The sequence below is a fragment of the Capricornis sumatraensis genome, chromosome 23 (assembly GCF_032405125.1).
Source record: "Capricornis sumatraensis isolate serow.1 chromosome 23, serow.2, whole genome shotgun sequence".
In the NCBI taxonomy this organism is placed as follows: domain Eukaryota; kingdom Metazoa; phylum Chordata; class Mammalia; order Artiodactyla; family Bovidae; genus Capricornis; species Capricornis sumatraensis.
Genome location: NC_091091.1, coordinates 42826494 through 42842469, shown reverse-complemented (window position 1 = coordinate 42842469; position 15976 = coordinate 42826494). Strand labels below are relative to the sequence as shown.

Below are 15976 nucleotides of genomic sequence, written 5' to 3'. Positions count from 1 at the left end.
TTTAGCATCACGAATTTAAAATTGGTCTCTTCCCTGAAAACAAACAAAATTGGCTTATGTGACAGGCAAGCTACCAGGCTTGGTAAACAAAGGTGCAGTGTCTGTCTTGCAGGAAGAGTACATTGTTTTCTTACTTCTGTATGCATAACAAACAATTTGGTTTTATTAAAGTAGCAAAAACCTCCAGGTAGTGCTTTATTTTTTCATTCTCTGCAGAATATTGATTTTGTAACACTGATTACAGTCTGATGCGTACCATTATGACAAAAGTTTTACTTTCTGAAAGATCAGCAAAAATACATCAGCAAGGATATAACTAGTACATTTACTAAAACACACCATAATCATAAAACCAAGTGATTACAATCATGCTCACATTTGACATACCAGCTACATCCTAGGAGAGCTGGTATATTTGGCAGGTGATTTATAAGTAATGACACCCATCAGTCTTAACACTTCTGAAATGTTATTCCTTTATCAGTTAAACCTAAAACAGATCAGTAAGAGGACTAAAATATAACAAGGATGAAATCCAGAATGTGTTGAACAGAGACAGTGGTGAACAGGAGAAAGAGCACTGAATTGGGAGCCAGTACATTTGGATTTCTGTCTTATCTTTGGACCTGGATGGATGATCTTGGGTAAGTATTCTGGGCTATATGAATCCTTCACTTTTATTTATTTATTTATTATTATTATTTTTTTACTTTTTTTTTTTAATTTTTATTTTTACTTTATTTTACTTTACAATACTGTATTGGTTTTGCCATACATTGACAAGAGAGTTGGCTGGATGGTTCTCTAAAGTCTTTCTAAGATTTGAAAGTGAAAGTGTTAGTCACTTAGTTGTGTCTGACTTTTTGTGACACCATGAACTGTAGCCTGCTTCTGTACATGGAACTCTCCAGGCAAGAGTATTGGCGTGGGTAGCCATTCTCTTCTACAGGGGAACTTCCCCACCCAGGGACTGAACTCTGATCTCCTGTATTGCAGGCAGATTCTTTACCGAGACACCAGGAATTGGGAGCTTTCCATAAATCTTTGACACTGATTCATTTTTGTGTTGTAAAGTGAAATTCCTGACAATACTGATGTGGCAGTTGGGGTGAGTCCAGCTCTGCCCACGTAAATATGACTTGATGCTTATGTTCAAGTCTCTTCCTTCTGGGCCCCGTAATGGCCCTATCCTCAAGTTAACAAACAGTAATGACAGGTTTCAGGAGGTAAACAAGCCTGTCCTTCCACTAGACACAAACTCAAAACCCCCAAAGTCATGGTTATTAAGAAAAGCTATCATGGAAGAACTATGAGGAAAAGCCACCACATCCTCTTTGGTAAATGGTACAATAACAAAATTCACTAATGGAAGAAGGCAGGGACAGATATGAACTATAATACATGATTTTCAGTTGTTATTTGCGAACATGCACAAAAATATACACACAACTAGAACTGTATTAATATGAAATAAAAATTCAAGGTTCAGGTATACACAGAAGCCTCTCTCGCACTGCTAATCTGAACAAGGTTTATTGTAGCTTCACATGTTTATAACTCTAGGGGAGGTGGTTAGCATTACTGATGTTGGTTTCTACTCTGTCATCTGAAAAGCCCACCTCACTCAAATAACCACAGAAATCAAAGGTGTCCCTGCCCTGCTTTAGGACGATTCATCCATCCCCTACTTTCCTTATCAGAGTACTGTCCTTTTGTTCTGAAAGACTGAATGACTAGTTTCTGTCAGCTCCCTATCTGAAAGTTAAGTAGACTTGATCTCTTTTGATCGGAGGTCTAAATTTGTCCATATTTCTTTTTAATATTCTAACGTAACTCCTATCTCCACTGTACTTACACAATTCTGAATACTTAACCATGATACGCATTATACAAATTTGAAGAATATGAATGTGTAAAGCAAAATTACTTTGAAAATGTCATTTTCTTAATAAACGTCATCTTTTCATTAAAGTATTAAAGTGCTTCCCATTTGACAGCAGTGATTGCTTTAAACAACTGGATGAACGTTGAAACATTCTCCAACACCTTTAATCCTTGCCCTGTCTCAGGAAATATAACACACTCAGCCCTTCACTGTCCACCTCCCTGCTAGGGGACAGAGGACTTAGATCCTATTCTGGTCAAGAATCCCTGATACTGAAGAAGTGGCATCGCCAGCTAGATATTTTGTTGAGCTTTGCCTTTCCATAATTTGTAAAACAACAGATTTTTGCCTTCCCAGATATGTCCTTTTTTATAATATCTCAATATGCTTTTCAAACCCTACAGCTCTCTTGTATTTCTCCTTCCTTACAAGATTTTAATACACTTCATTAAGAGGGTAAGACAACCCCTCTGGAGAATCACCAAACTAAAGTATAATTTCTGAATTACCTATCATGATAAAGCTCAATAACTAAGCTTGAGTAAACAATTTTACTCAGTATTCAATATAAACAGAAGTAAACAGCATCGTTGGTAAAATGAATATTACAATGTTGAGTATATTCTGATTATTAAATCAAATTATTCAGACTTCATACTTGAAAACTAATGTAGAGACTTTTTGTTCTTTTTAAGTCTGATCATCTTTTATTCATTTATTAATTTTTTTTTTTTTTGGCTGTCAGCTCTTCTGTCACATGGGATCTTTGGTTGAGGCCCACAGGCTCTCTAGTTGGGTCACGGGGACCCTGGAGCATGCACATTCAGTAGTTGCCAAGTATGGGCTCAGTTGCTCCGTGGCATATGGAATCTTAGTTCCCCTACCAGGGCTCAAACCCACGTCCCCTGCACTGCAAGGCAGATTCTTCACCACTGGACCATCAGAGAAATCCTCGAGACTTGTTTTCAAAATGGTCTACTGCAATCATCATAAAAGACACCTTTTACACTGGTCAGTTATAGTAACAAATTATATTGCTTTCCTTTGTTAAAATGTTTTCTTCAATTATACAAACTATAGAGTTATACCCTCATTTTCCACTCACTTTCTTATATTCAGAACTAACACTTTTCAGTTCAGTTGTGCCCAACTCATTGTGACCCGATGGACTGTGGCACACCAGGCTTCCCTGTCCATCACCAACTCCCAGAGCTTGCTCAAATTCATGTCCGTCGAGTTGGTGATGCCATCCAACCATTTCATCCTCTGCCGTTCCCTTCTCCTCCTGTCTTCTATCTTTCCCAGCACTGGGGTCTTTTCCAATGAGTCTTTCCCAAAAACTTTTAGATTTTTCTAAATAAATTTTTATCAGTGTCTACCTAGTTTAGCAACTTAGAATTGAATCTGTTTGTTCTATAGAACTGCCAAAGATCACAAATGTCTCTTTGACCAATGATATATAATGATAGAATATAAAATAGCCATATCTGCAAGAAAGACTTAAACTGTCTTTATTTTTCCAAATTCTAATAAAGTGAAACTTCTGTATACTGAAGCTAGAATGATAATGCATACAGAGCTTTAAAAGTAGTTTTGGAGAAAATACGGGTACATTTCTTCCCAAATTTTAAAAATGATTTTCTGTGCCTAAATTAAGCAGATTGTAAAGAAAAGACAGAAAGGGTCTCAGATCCAAGATGAAGGGCCCAAATGAGATCATTCAGTGAGATGGAGGTCCACAGCCCCCAACAAGGCACAGAGGTTAAAGTTTAATACCAGTGGCACCAGGGAGGGCCCACTTCTTTGGCTGTCCTGTCAGTATTCCGCACGGATGCACTTTGCGATGGTGTTCAGCTGGATATTTGAAGTTCCTTCATAAATTGTGCCTTAAAGAAAGGGGAGAAAAGGAACATAAAGGAGTGGAGCCACAGTAAAAGAGTCTGTACGAGAATCAGGTCTGCAAACACCACCTCTGCATTTGCTATGAAACTTTACCAGGAACACTATCCAATGTCCCCTCAATGTGGCATTATTTGACAAGGTAACTCTACCTAAGAGATCACAATATTCCATTTGATTTACAGATTCCCAGAATCAGTATTAAACAGGTGAAGTTTCCCGTTCCTAAACTATCAATGCACCAGCCTGTATGGTTTCCTGGGAATAGGCAGCTTTTATAACTGCTGAGTTTCTATCTTCCTACCTGGCAGTAGAGCAGTGGAACGCTCAAGCTTGGTTACCCACTTAATGTCTAAAATTAGAACTGAGCTTCCAGCAACAGCATTAAGCCAATCAAAAATATTAACATTTTCAGTAAAAGAAAAATTAAGACAGTAGAATCTGTTGTGGTTTTATTGAAAGGCCTTCAGAGGCCATAAGGCATTTAAAAAGACAATTTGATATTTAAAAAAGAATAAACCTACTTTTTTGAAGGAAGAAGTAGAGGGGGAAAAATCCAGCCACAAAAAAAGGAGAGCCAAGAAACATAGTAACTGAAGCGATTAAAACTGCCTCTGCCTAGGTACCAGTAACAACAACAAAAATATCAAACCAATACAACAGCCTAAAACACCTACAGAGTCAAATAAAACAAAATAAATGTTAAAAACTCTATTTACCAATCTTCGCATCTCGGAAATATTTTTCCACAGGGTAACTTTTGGTGTAGCCCACGCCTCCCATCCACTCGATACACTTGCTGGTAACGAGGCCTGCAAGCTACCAAAAAGAAGCACAAATGACGCTGAAACCACATAACTTACACATGACCAACACTCTAAAATATTCTTAGTAACATGGATTCACCGCCATTGGCAACTGGAAGGATCAAGGTTATTTTGTAAATTAACATTTCTTTGTCCCAGTCTATACCATTTATGGAAAATTTCCTATTAGTTCATAAAATTCTTCTTTTCTTAAGACAATTAGGGTCTTTGTTTTAGACTCGTACACTTGTTGACGGTGTCACTGACTCAGCAAATGTTAACCAAGGGCCTTCCTGTATCATCCACTCTGCCAGCCACAATGTCTGGGTGCTGACTGGTCACGGCCCTTTAGGTCCTGCTAGTCATTCAGAGAGACAGATGTTGAACCATGATCACCGAAACTGAAAAACTGTATGGGGTCAGAGAAGAGCCTGCAGGAGAAGCTTCCACGGTTTAGATGCGGCAATGGGTGAGGAAGGTACAGCCTCGCTGACAACTAAAGGACAAGTCAAAGGACATTTCACACTGAGGACTGACACGTAGAAAGGCTCCAAGGAGGGAGTGGGTTCATCGAGCTCCAAGGCCTGAGGACCAATGGGGTGGGATCGGGGTAAGCTGTGAACAGGGAATGGGTGTGGGCAGCAGTGGGCCTCATGTGATGTGAGCAGTTTAAATAACCTGCTGGCCCCCAAAGGTGTCCACAGGAGAATCCCCAGAAAGTATAAATGTGTATCACCTACATGGCATAGGAACTTGCAGGTCGGTTAAGTTAAGGGATGATCCCAGGTTATCCAGGGAGGTCCCGTGCCATCCCAAGGGTCCTTATAAGGGAAAGAGGGAAGCAGAGAATGGTGATGTGACCACAGACCCAGGAAGAGCTAAACACACGACACACTGCTGGCTCTGAAGACGGAGGAAGGGACCCTGAGACTCAGAAAGCAAGTGGGTTCTAGAAGCTGGGGAAGAAGAGGAGATGGACTTTCCCCCAGAGCCCCTAGGAAGGCAGCTCCACTGACACTCAAATTTCACCCCATGTGTATGTGCATGCACACGTGTGTGCAGACACGTGTGTGTGAACGTGCATGCATGTGCGTGTGTGTGCTGAGTCACTCAGTCATGTCCAACTCTCTGCAACCCCATGGACTGTAGCCCGTCAGGCTCCTCTGTCCATGGGATTCTCCAGGCAAGAGTACTGGGGTGCATTGCCATGTCCTCCTCCAGGGGATCTTCCCGACCCAGGGATTGAACTCGAGTCTCTGTGCATCTCCTGCATTGCAGGTGGACTCTTTACCACTGCACCACCTGTGAGGCTCATTTCAGATGTCTTACCCCACAACTGTGAGACGATAGAACTGTCCTGTCTCAGGCACTAAATTTTCGGTAATTTGTTCAAAGCAACAATAGGTGAATAAAAAGGTCCCATTTGTTGTGAAGAGTCACTGAAGGGTTTAAAACTGGAGCGTAGCATGGCCTCATGGACACCTTGAAAGGGACACTGGACTGGAAGAAGCCACAAGGACCAACGAGAAGTTAGAAGTTGCCTCCGGTGGTTTGGTAAAGACGTGGTACAGCTTGGACTAGATGACTGGTAATAAGTACCAGGGGAGAGAGAAACAAATTCAAGACAAACTGAGGGGCAGAATTCTCGTAACGGATGACGGATTCAACAGGGAGTGGGAGCAAAGGAGGGGCGTTGAGGGGACTCAGGTTTGTGACTGTGCAGGGTGGGAAGGGAGGGTGGCGTTCGGGGGAGGGGGACGGGGTGGGTAAAGCAGAAGCGGATCTGTTAGTCTGGAGCTCAGAAAGGAGGTTGAAGCACAAGATTAGACCTGGGGACTGAAGGGGTTAAAGAAATATCTGAGGCCAGGGAATGACTAACACACTACTGAGCCCTGTGATACGACCAAGTTTCAGCCCAAGTCCAACGTGTTACATGCAGAGTACAGTCAACACGAGGATGGTATCTTCCTGCTATTTTCTATTTCACGTTACCTCCAGGGCATTCGCTTCGCCCCAACTTGGAACCACAGCCACAATGCCAGTGTTCAGCTGAGGCCCACCTAGGGATTTACAGTGGGGTTTCCACCTGAACTGAGTGACTTGGTTTCCACCTGAGAGCCATGGGAACACGGAAACTTACAGAGTTAAAGCACCTCCTATGGCAGCTTTACTTTCTTGCATTTCCTGTGTAGGAACTAGAAGGTCCATGTTATTTTACTTGAAAAACAAACAAATGTTCGAGCAACATTCCTAAATGACAAGGTTAATAAATAAATATCTTAAAAATTAAAAGACTGCAACCTGAAACTATCACAGCATTGTTAATCAGCTATACTCCAATACAAAATAAAAAGTTAAAAAAACATTTTAAAAGACTGCATTACTCTTGTTTGTTTTACCTCTGATGCATGGTACTTGGCCATAGATGCTTCTTTAATGACTGGCCTCCCAGCTTCTAAGAGCCTCGCAGCGTTGTATGTGAGTAATCGTGCAGCTTCCAGCTGGGTGGCCACGTGAGCCACTTGGTGTTGGAGCCCCTGGAATAGGCAGATCCAGTGTAGAGAATCACAATTTCTGGAAACACAGCTCATTGTCAAAATCCTGCCTGTATATGGAACACTGACAGATTCAAAACATACTTGCCCCAAAATAAACATTCATTTTGCAAAAGTGTTAGTTAGTTGTATCCAACTCTTTTTGACCTCATGGACTGTAGCCCGCCAGGCTCCTCTAGTCCATGGAATTTTCCAGGCAACAATACTGGAGCGGGTAGCCCCGTCAAGGGGCTTCTTCCTTGAAGATCCCCTTCAAGGGATCTTCCCAACCCAGGGACTGAACCCAGGTCTCCTGATTGCAGGCGGATTCTTTACTGTCTGAGCCACCAGAAGGCAGTTTAAAACCTGCAATCTAAAACAAACTGCTCCACATATTGCTTCTGAAAAATTTTTCAAAGCTCATGTAAATTGTTTACAACTGCCGAGATTTAAAGCTTTCCTTGGTGGCTCAGCGATAAAGAATCCGTCTGCAATGTAAGAGCCGTGGGAGATGCAGGTTTGATCCCTAGGTAGAGAAGATTCTCTTGAGGAAGGGCATGGCAAACCACTCCAGTATTCTTGCCTGGAGAATCTCATGAACAGAGAAGCCTGGCGGGCTACAGTCCATCGGGTCGAGAAGAGTCAGATACAACTGAAGCAACTTAGCATGCACGTGAAGATTTAAAAGATAAATTATCATAGAATTATGTTTAAAAATGTGTTATTTTTAATACTGTGTCAAGCACTTGAAACATCTGAAAGAAAGTCAAAGTCACTCAGTCGTGTCTGGCTCTTTGCAACCCCATAGACTGTAGCCTGCCAGGCTCCTCTGTCTATGGAACTCTGCGGACCAGAATACTGAAGAGGGTAGCTGTTCCCTTCTCCAGGGGATCTTCCTAACCCAGGGATCCAGGTCTCCAGCACTGCAGGCAGATTCTTTACCATCTGATTCACCAGAGAAGCCTCTTAAAACATCTATTTGATTCCAAATCATCCTAAAGAGTATGTAGTGTTATCTTTATTTTACAGATGAAGCAGCTAAAGTTTTCAGAGGTGATGTAACATGCTCAAGGACTAAGCCAGCAAGACAAAGAACCAGGATTCTAACCCAGGATGTCTGACCACAAACCCCAGGCTCTGGAATTTGGAAGCCATGAGGAGGCAGCTCCCAAGTGTTCACCGGTGTATCCTGAATCATGCCATAACCAGGCCTCAAAGACTACTGTTCTACCCTTGGAGAAGGTCAATGCAGTCACAAGTATACACACTGAGACCTATTCCTTCCTCCCTGTGCCTCTCCCATTAAAATCCCAGAGAGGATTCCCTTGCGGCTTTGTAACGAAGCTTTTCATTAACAGGAAGACAAGAGAGTATGCAACGGTAGAAAGATGCTAATAATTACATACCTGAAAATCAAATATCCTTCTGCCAAATTGTTCCCTTTCTTTAATATATGGAATAGTGTAGTCAAAGCAGCCTTGAGCCAGTCCCAGCATCTGTTAAAAAAAAATCAGAATTTATTTTTTATTAATAGTTTATGTTCTTAATTATTCAGGTTACAAATTCTTTTTACAGGCAAATTGAAAAGTTGGGGTAGAGAAAGAACTAGGCATACCAAGATGGTGAGGCATATGTTAATGACCTTCACTCACTGCATTTATAGAACTTAAGTTCTAGTAATTGGGAGAACACTTCCCTGATGGTTCAGAGGGTAAAGAACCTGCCTGCCAATGCAGGAAATACAGGAGACTCGGGTTCGATCCCTGGGTTGGGAAGATTTCCTGGAGAAGGAAATAGCAACCCACTCCATATGCTTGCCTGGGAAATCCCATGGACAGAGGAGCCTGGTGGGCTACAGTCCATGGGGTCGCAAAAAGTTGGATGTGACTAAGCAGGCAGGAGGGCAGGGGGTTCCATCTTCCTCTATGTTCTATTGCCACTGTTACTAAGCTTAGATTAGGAAGTCATGAAGTCGTGAATTGGGAGAAAATGTGAGTAATTTCCTATGAAGAGGAGTACATTTGACTCCAGCAGGGAGGCAGACTTTTTGGCGTGGTTATGCCCACTTTTACGGATTCTTCTTCTTTAAGCTTGAGTCTCTAGGCACAAACTAAGCCTCAGAAATTTTATCGCTTCTGAACCTTCTATCTTCTGGTCCATTTCGTATATGATCAGGATTAATAACAGCTTTGGTGCTGGATAAGACTCTTGAGAGCCCCTTGAACAGCAAGGAGATCAAACCAGTCAATCCTAAAGAAAACCTTGAATATTCATTGGCAGGAGTGATGCTGAAGCTGAAGTTCTAATACTTTGGTCACCGATTACGATGAGCTGACTCAGTGGAAAAGACCCTGATGCTGGGAAAGACTGAAGGCAGGAGGAAAAGAGGGTGACAGAGGATGAGGTGGTTGGACGGATTCACCGACTCAATGGACATGAGTTTGAGCGAACTCTGGGAGATGGTGAAGGACAGGGAAGCCTGGCATGCTGCAGTCCAAGGGGTTGCAAAGAGTCAGACAGGACTTAGTGACTGAATGACAAGAGCTTCAGTGGGTTGGGTGTCAGGACGTAAAGGAGCAGTGTTTCTCAACCCTGACAGCGTGTCAGAATCATCTAGGGGAGCTCAAATCATAAAAATACCAATGTGGGGCCGCCCTGAGCAGTAACCTCTCCAGGACCACAAATGCTCAGCCACCCTCCTTCCCTTGCCACTTGACTTAGAGCAGAGTATGAGAGGGACCCTTTTCATACTGTTCATGGGGTTCTCAAGGCAAGAATATGGAAGTGGTTTGCCATTCCCTTCCCCAGTGGACCACGTTTTGTCAGAACCCTCCATCTGCCTGGCCTGCTGCAGTCCATGGGGTCGCAGAGTTGGACACGACTGAGTTGACTGGACTGAACTGATGAGAGGGACCATAAAGGTAAGTCTACCCAGCACTCGGGGTGAGTCCTTCAAGGCACAGCGCTTCTTTCTGGGGCAACGAAAATGTTCTAGGGTAAGAGTGGTGACCGCTAAGCAACATTGGGAACATAACACATGCTATTGAATTATTCACTTTAAAATGACTAATTTTGTTACACAAACCTCACCTCAATAAATTATTTTCAATGGTGGAAAAACAAACAAACAATGTGAGGGTCTAGCAACCAAACCCCAACCCTGGGCGTGGGACAGAAGGGGGAGGGAGAGCGGGCCTGAGCACTAGCATCCTGAAAACTCTTTAATGATTTAATGCATAGCGGGAGTTGGGGACAACTGACACAGAGGTGCCAGTAAAAATATCAATGTATACATCTGAGGAACAAATCAGGATATAGTGGCAGTTATAGCTGGACTGTCTCATTGCCATCCCCATCTCTATCAGAACTGAATGAATTTGAGCTTAGCAACTGTTTCTACATTTCAACATTAGGTAGCTGTTAAATCACTAATTATATCAAAGCATGTAGGTTTTAGAAAAAGGAAAAAGAAAATCAATAGTTAAAGCTTTTGGGGGAAATGCCCACAAGCTTATCAATATTTCATTAGTGTTCATTCAAATTTTTCCTCAGCCTTTTACTTTGAACTTTCTGGAGGACGGAATATTATGCCCCATTATATTAAGGACAAAACCCAAACCAAGTCAAAACCCCAAAAGCAAATTAAAATGAGGCACAACTCACTGCACTTTCGGCTGTGAGAGAAGATGCTGCTGCTAAACTCTTAACAACTAAAGTTCACAGGATGCCAACAATATAGCAAATGGACACAAATTGTAGTAATCACTTGTCAGTCAACACAGGCTTTTCCAAAACAGAGTACAATGTGTTCACTATAAACAGTGAAAAACTAAAATTCTTTACAACTATAGAGTTTTGAGGATGGACGCCTTCAGTTCACTGTTACAGGTACCTCCTTCTCTAAGTCATTCACAGTATTAATCAAGAAACAATAACTACCAGACCTTACTCTTTCTCTTTTTTCTGACCTTAACTTTTAATTAGGTTATACGATAACTTGGAGTAATTAGACTAAAGCCCAGGCTGTGTATTTACTGCCAGCCATCTGTATTATTTATGTGTCTGGGAAGAACAAAATCCAGTGCTATAGTTTTTAATGCCATATCTGATGAAGCTGAATCGCAGAAAAACTTTAAAATGAAAAGACAGTTATCTGTGCTTTGTGGGAAATATGGGTTAAGTTTTGAGCTAAGAATATTTTTAGTAGATTAACGCAGTGAAGAAAAATAGATCTAGAGTAAAATTATAATCTAACTACTCCAAATAGTTGATATATGCAGTATCTTCAAAATGTAAAAGCTGTAAGTTTTTGAATTCTGAATACTCATTGATTATAAGTTAATATGTTACAAAAATGAATTCATAAAACCAAAGATTTCATTTTGTGATTCTAGAAAGCAACTGGTGTCATTTAATACAAAAATTTAATATGCTATTTAAAGGGCAAATTTGGTTAAAAAAATTGAATAGTTCTTATCTTATATATGTTTAATTGTTGCCATTTTATCTCTAAGTGCCAGGCCAAAAAGTTGTTTGATTTTCACATGCAAAACACTAAGTAAAAATCTTTCATTATCTACAGAGACTCTCACTAAGACTGTAACGTCTTCCTTTTTTTTAAAAAGATTTATTTACTTATTTTAAATGTTTGTTTATTTATCTGGTTGCGCTGGGTCTTGGTTGTGGCACCTGGAACCTTTGATTTCCCTTGCGGCACGTGTGATCTGCAGCCGTGGCTTGTGCTATCTGGTTCCCCGACCACGGATCAAACCCGGGCCCCCTGCACTGGGAACCTGGAGTCAGCTACTGGACTGCCAGGGAAGTCCCCTGAATGTTACTTATTCTTAATTTTTAAAATTGCAAAATGAATTGCATGCTTTGAAAAGTTGATTTTCAAAAAAAATTACCACATTTAATCTACAATGTACTTAAGTTATCGATCTAGGTATTAGATAATACTTCCATGCTCTCAAATCAGAAAAAAACTGTTAGCTCTAAGCCACTGTTTGGGTCTCAGGACATTTACATAATTGACCAAAGCGGAATTTTAAAGAAATCAGCCAGAAGCTATTCTTTCACTTCATGGAAGGGAAGGGCGCCATCTTGTGTTGACAAACTTCCAAATACTCACTGGTTTTACTGATTTTTTTTTTTCTTTTTACATTTTAATTGACTGTGAGGAAGAGTCAAGTTAAAGGGTAAAATCTGACTAACCTGTGCAGCGATTCCTATTCTGCCTTCATTAAGACTCCCGATGGCGTATTTATAGCCATGCCCAACTTGTCCCAGGATATTTGTTTTTGGAACCTGAAAAGAAAAATATGCAGTTATTTCTCAATTTAATTTGCCATAATTCATTTTGATTATATATTTTTAAATGCACATATACTCTCAATTTCTGTGATAACACTCTAGCATAGTATTCATTAAACTCCAAGGAAATTGTCCAGTATGTCTCTGTAACTCCTTCTAAACTGCTTCCCACGCACTCTCAGAGGGATAGAGCTCAAGTCCACACTGCTCACTACTGCGTTCTCCAGAGCCTAGCACAGACATCTGTTGGATCTAGAAGAATGAAATCTCATACAATTAATCAACAACACCAATGAATAACAATTTCTGCCCCCCTCCCCGAACTCTTACTTGTATGCTACAATGTGAGATAAACTCTCAGGAATAACAGAAAACGTGGACGGGTAGCCAGCCTTTCTTCTGTTGAGACTATTACTGCGACAGAAATCAATGCAGGGGTGTGTGTGGACACATGCACGTGGACACAAGATAAAGGAGGAGTGAAGAAACAGATTAAGTTGTTAACTCATACTTAAAAAAATCTAGATCAGGAGCAATTAAAAAAAACATACACTTAGCAGAATTCCCTGGTGGTCCAGTGGTTAGGACTCTGCGCTTTCACTGCTGGGGGCACAGGTTTGATCCCTGGTTGGGGAACTAAGATCTCACAAGCCGTGTGGCATGGCCACAAAAATAAACCTGCTTTATAGATAGCAGGAGAGAAATTTTAAAAAAATACACTTAGCTTCTTAACATGAGCAGTTAGGAGACAAGAGTGGGCAGCGTGGGGAAAGCAAAGGGAGATGAGAAGAAAGAGAGTTGGGGCACAGCAGTGAGGCTCACACGACCCCATAAGGACACCCCAGGAGCACATACACAGTCACCAGGGAGCCAAAAAGGTGACATTCTCACCACTGGCAGCTGATGGATTGCTGCTATATCTGAGTCGAGTCTAAAGCACCCCATTCTAGTCATCGCTTCTTTTCTTTTTAAGACTCAGCTCTCACCTGCGGGGGGCTGCCTGGCTGTTTTCCACTCTTACTGGGCAACAGCCCCACCTTGTGGCCTTGCTGTGGGCTTCCTCCTCCAAAGCCATGTTTGGTGCACAAGTAACAGGTTGCTAAACTATGAATGAGATGACTTCTCGGGGTTGACACTTGAGACCAGCGGCTGGGCAGACAGGTTTCCATCCTTGGTCTCAACGCTTGTGAGAAGCACACTGAGGTCATGACCTCAACTAAGATCACTGTTCAAGAGGTTTACAAAATACGCTCCTGTGTAGGACTAACAATTTTGATACCTTACTCGCAACTATGCATACAGGCAGAGTGTATTCCTTGTCTAAGATACCCACCTTGACATTTTCAAATGTGACTGGGCAGGTGGAAGACGCTCTGATTCCCAATTTGTTCTCTGGTTTCCCTACATGAAGGCCCTCGGTATCACCATCAACCAAGAAGCAGGTAATTCCTTTATACCCCTGAAATGAAGATTTAAAATGCTATCACCACTTTGACTGAGAAGATCTCTTGTTCCCAAAGGGCTCAAAGTAAACAGAAAACTAAAAGCAGACTTTAGCATTAATTACTAATGAACTCAGAATTGCACCATGTGTGTTATGAAACCAGAGTGGTGAAAGTAAATTCAAAATCAAGAATTTTACTCTTTATTTTACACTTTCAGAAACCACTGTTGCTATTAAAATTATTAAGCAACACAAAAGTATTACATGATTAATTCCCCATCTTAAATTTAACTTTATTTTATAAAGTTTCAAAATTTAATTAAATTAAATGTTACCCTAGAGAAAAAACAAAAGCAATCTTTACCATTTTGCTATATGTCTATTTTTCAACTGAATGTGTACGAGCGTGTTCAGTTATGTCCAACTCTTTGTAACCCCATGGGCTGTGGCCCGCCATGCTCCTCTGTCCATGATGGATACTCTAGGCAAGAAAACTGGAACGGGTTGCCATTGTCTCCTCCAGGGGATCATCTAGACTCAGAATTTGAACCCGTGTCTCCTGTGACTCCTGCACTGGCAGATTCTTTACTCCTGAGCCATCTGGGAAGCCCTTTTTCTTTTAAATAAGAATAAGCCTTTCTTATTTTAAGAATGTAATAAAACATTCTTAAAAATAAATGTGCTAGAAAAAGAATTTTAAAAAATAAATGTGCTAGGGGACTTCCCTGGCTGTCCAGTGGTTAAGACTTCACCTTTCAATGTAAGAGGTGTGGGTTCAATCCCTGGTTGGGGAGCTGAGATCCCACATGCCTCCTGGCCAAAAAATAAAACAGAAGCAACACTGTAACAAATTCAATAAAACTTAAAATGATCCACATCAAAAATAAATAAATGTACTAAATAGCTACTTAAATTCTTCATTATTAAACAGAAAATCTGAAATTCTATAAAATTCAATATTTTAGCCTCCTGTCTAACAGATTAGGAGATTAATTAAATGGTCTTCCATGTAGCTAAAATTTATTGTTAATTGTAATATTTGTTTTAGGAGTTTAGTAAATAAGCGGATGAAAAGATGTCGGCTGTCTAACTTTTCCAATTCTGAGTATGAAGAATTTAAGACTAAGTCCTAAGAAGAAAATGCAAGCAAGGAAAAGAAACAAAGAGAAAAGATGAGGGGGGCAACAGTGAGCACTTTTGTCCTCAAACTTACAGCAGAAAAGTCTGCATTTGCCATCACCACGAACAGCCCAGCAATCTCAGCGCTGCTAATCCACATCTTTGACCCGTTGATGATGTAATAATCTCCCTTTTTATCAGCTCTGGTCTTCATAGCAAATGAATCGCTACCTGCTCCAGCCTCTGAAATGCAGATACTTGCTGCCTACACATGAGAGGCAAAAATTCCAAATTAAGACTTGTATTTATATTCTGCATAACAAATACCCACTTACAGCAAAATCAACATTTGAAAATCAAAAACTTTCAGCTACTTCCAGAAGCCTGTATGTATCAAAATAGTAATGGCATTCTGACAGCATTATTTCCCAAAATATATTACACTATTTGTCTAGGTCAGACTTAAAGATCTAAGCACATATTCAAAGTTATGTTTCATTAAACTGGTTTTCATAATCGCAATGTAAACGAAACCACCAATCAAAATAATAGATAAAACAGAAATGATTTAATTGTACAACGGTCATTCTCTAAATTTCCTAGTGTATTTTTCTAGTGTGTATTAGCCACTCAATCATGTCCAACTCTCTGCAATCCCATAGACTGTAGGAAGCCCACCATGCTCCTCTATCCATGGAATTCTCCCGGCAAGAATACTGGAGTGGGGTGTCATACCCTTCTCCAGGGGATCTTTCTGATCCAGGGATCCAACCCAGGTCTCCTACATTGCAGGCACATTCTTTACTGTCTGAGCCACCAGGTTAGCATTAATTTACTGAGCATTGCTTGAGTAATAATCAGTTCATGGCAAATAGATGGGGAAACAGTGGAAACAGTGGCTGACTTTATTTTTCTGGGCTCCAAAATCACTGCAGATAGTGATTACAGCCGTGAAATTAAAAAACGCTTACTCCTT

General features: G+C 40.9%; 1 protein-coding gene across 2 annotated transcripts in view; it reads right to left on the bottom strand.

Annotated features, from left to right (window-relative positions):
• Window positions 1-15976, bottom strand: part of ACADSB (acyl-CoA dehydrogenase short/branched chain) — a 34476-nt gene continuing 18500 nt past the window's right edge. For both annotated transcript variants that reach the window (XM_068961254.1, XM_068961253.1), the window contains exons 5-11: window positions 15095-15265; window positions 13771-13896; window positions 12339-12431; window positions 8531-8620; window positions 6990-7127; window positions 4504-4603; window positions 1-3771 (exon numbers count right to left, since the gene is read on the bottom strand). In XM_068961254.1, the coding sequence (XP_068817355.1) occupies window positions 3701-3771; window positions 4504-4603; window positions 6990-7127; window positions 8531-8620; window positions 12339-12431; window positions 13771-13896; window positions 15095-15265 (789 nt within the window). In that variant the 3' untranslated portion in view covers window positions 1-3700. The remainder of the gene's footprint in view (window positions 3772-4503; window positions 4604-6989; window positions 7128-8530; window positions 8621-12338; window positions 12432-13770; window positions 13897-15094; window positions 15266-15976) is intronic.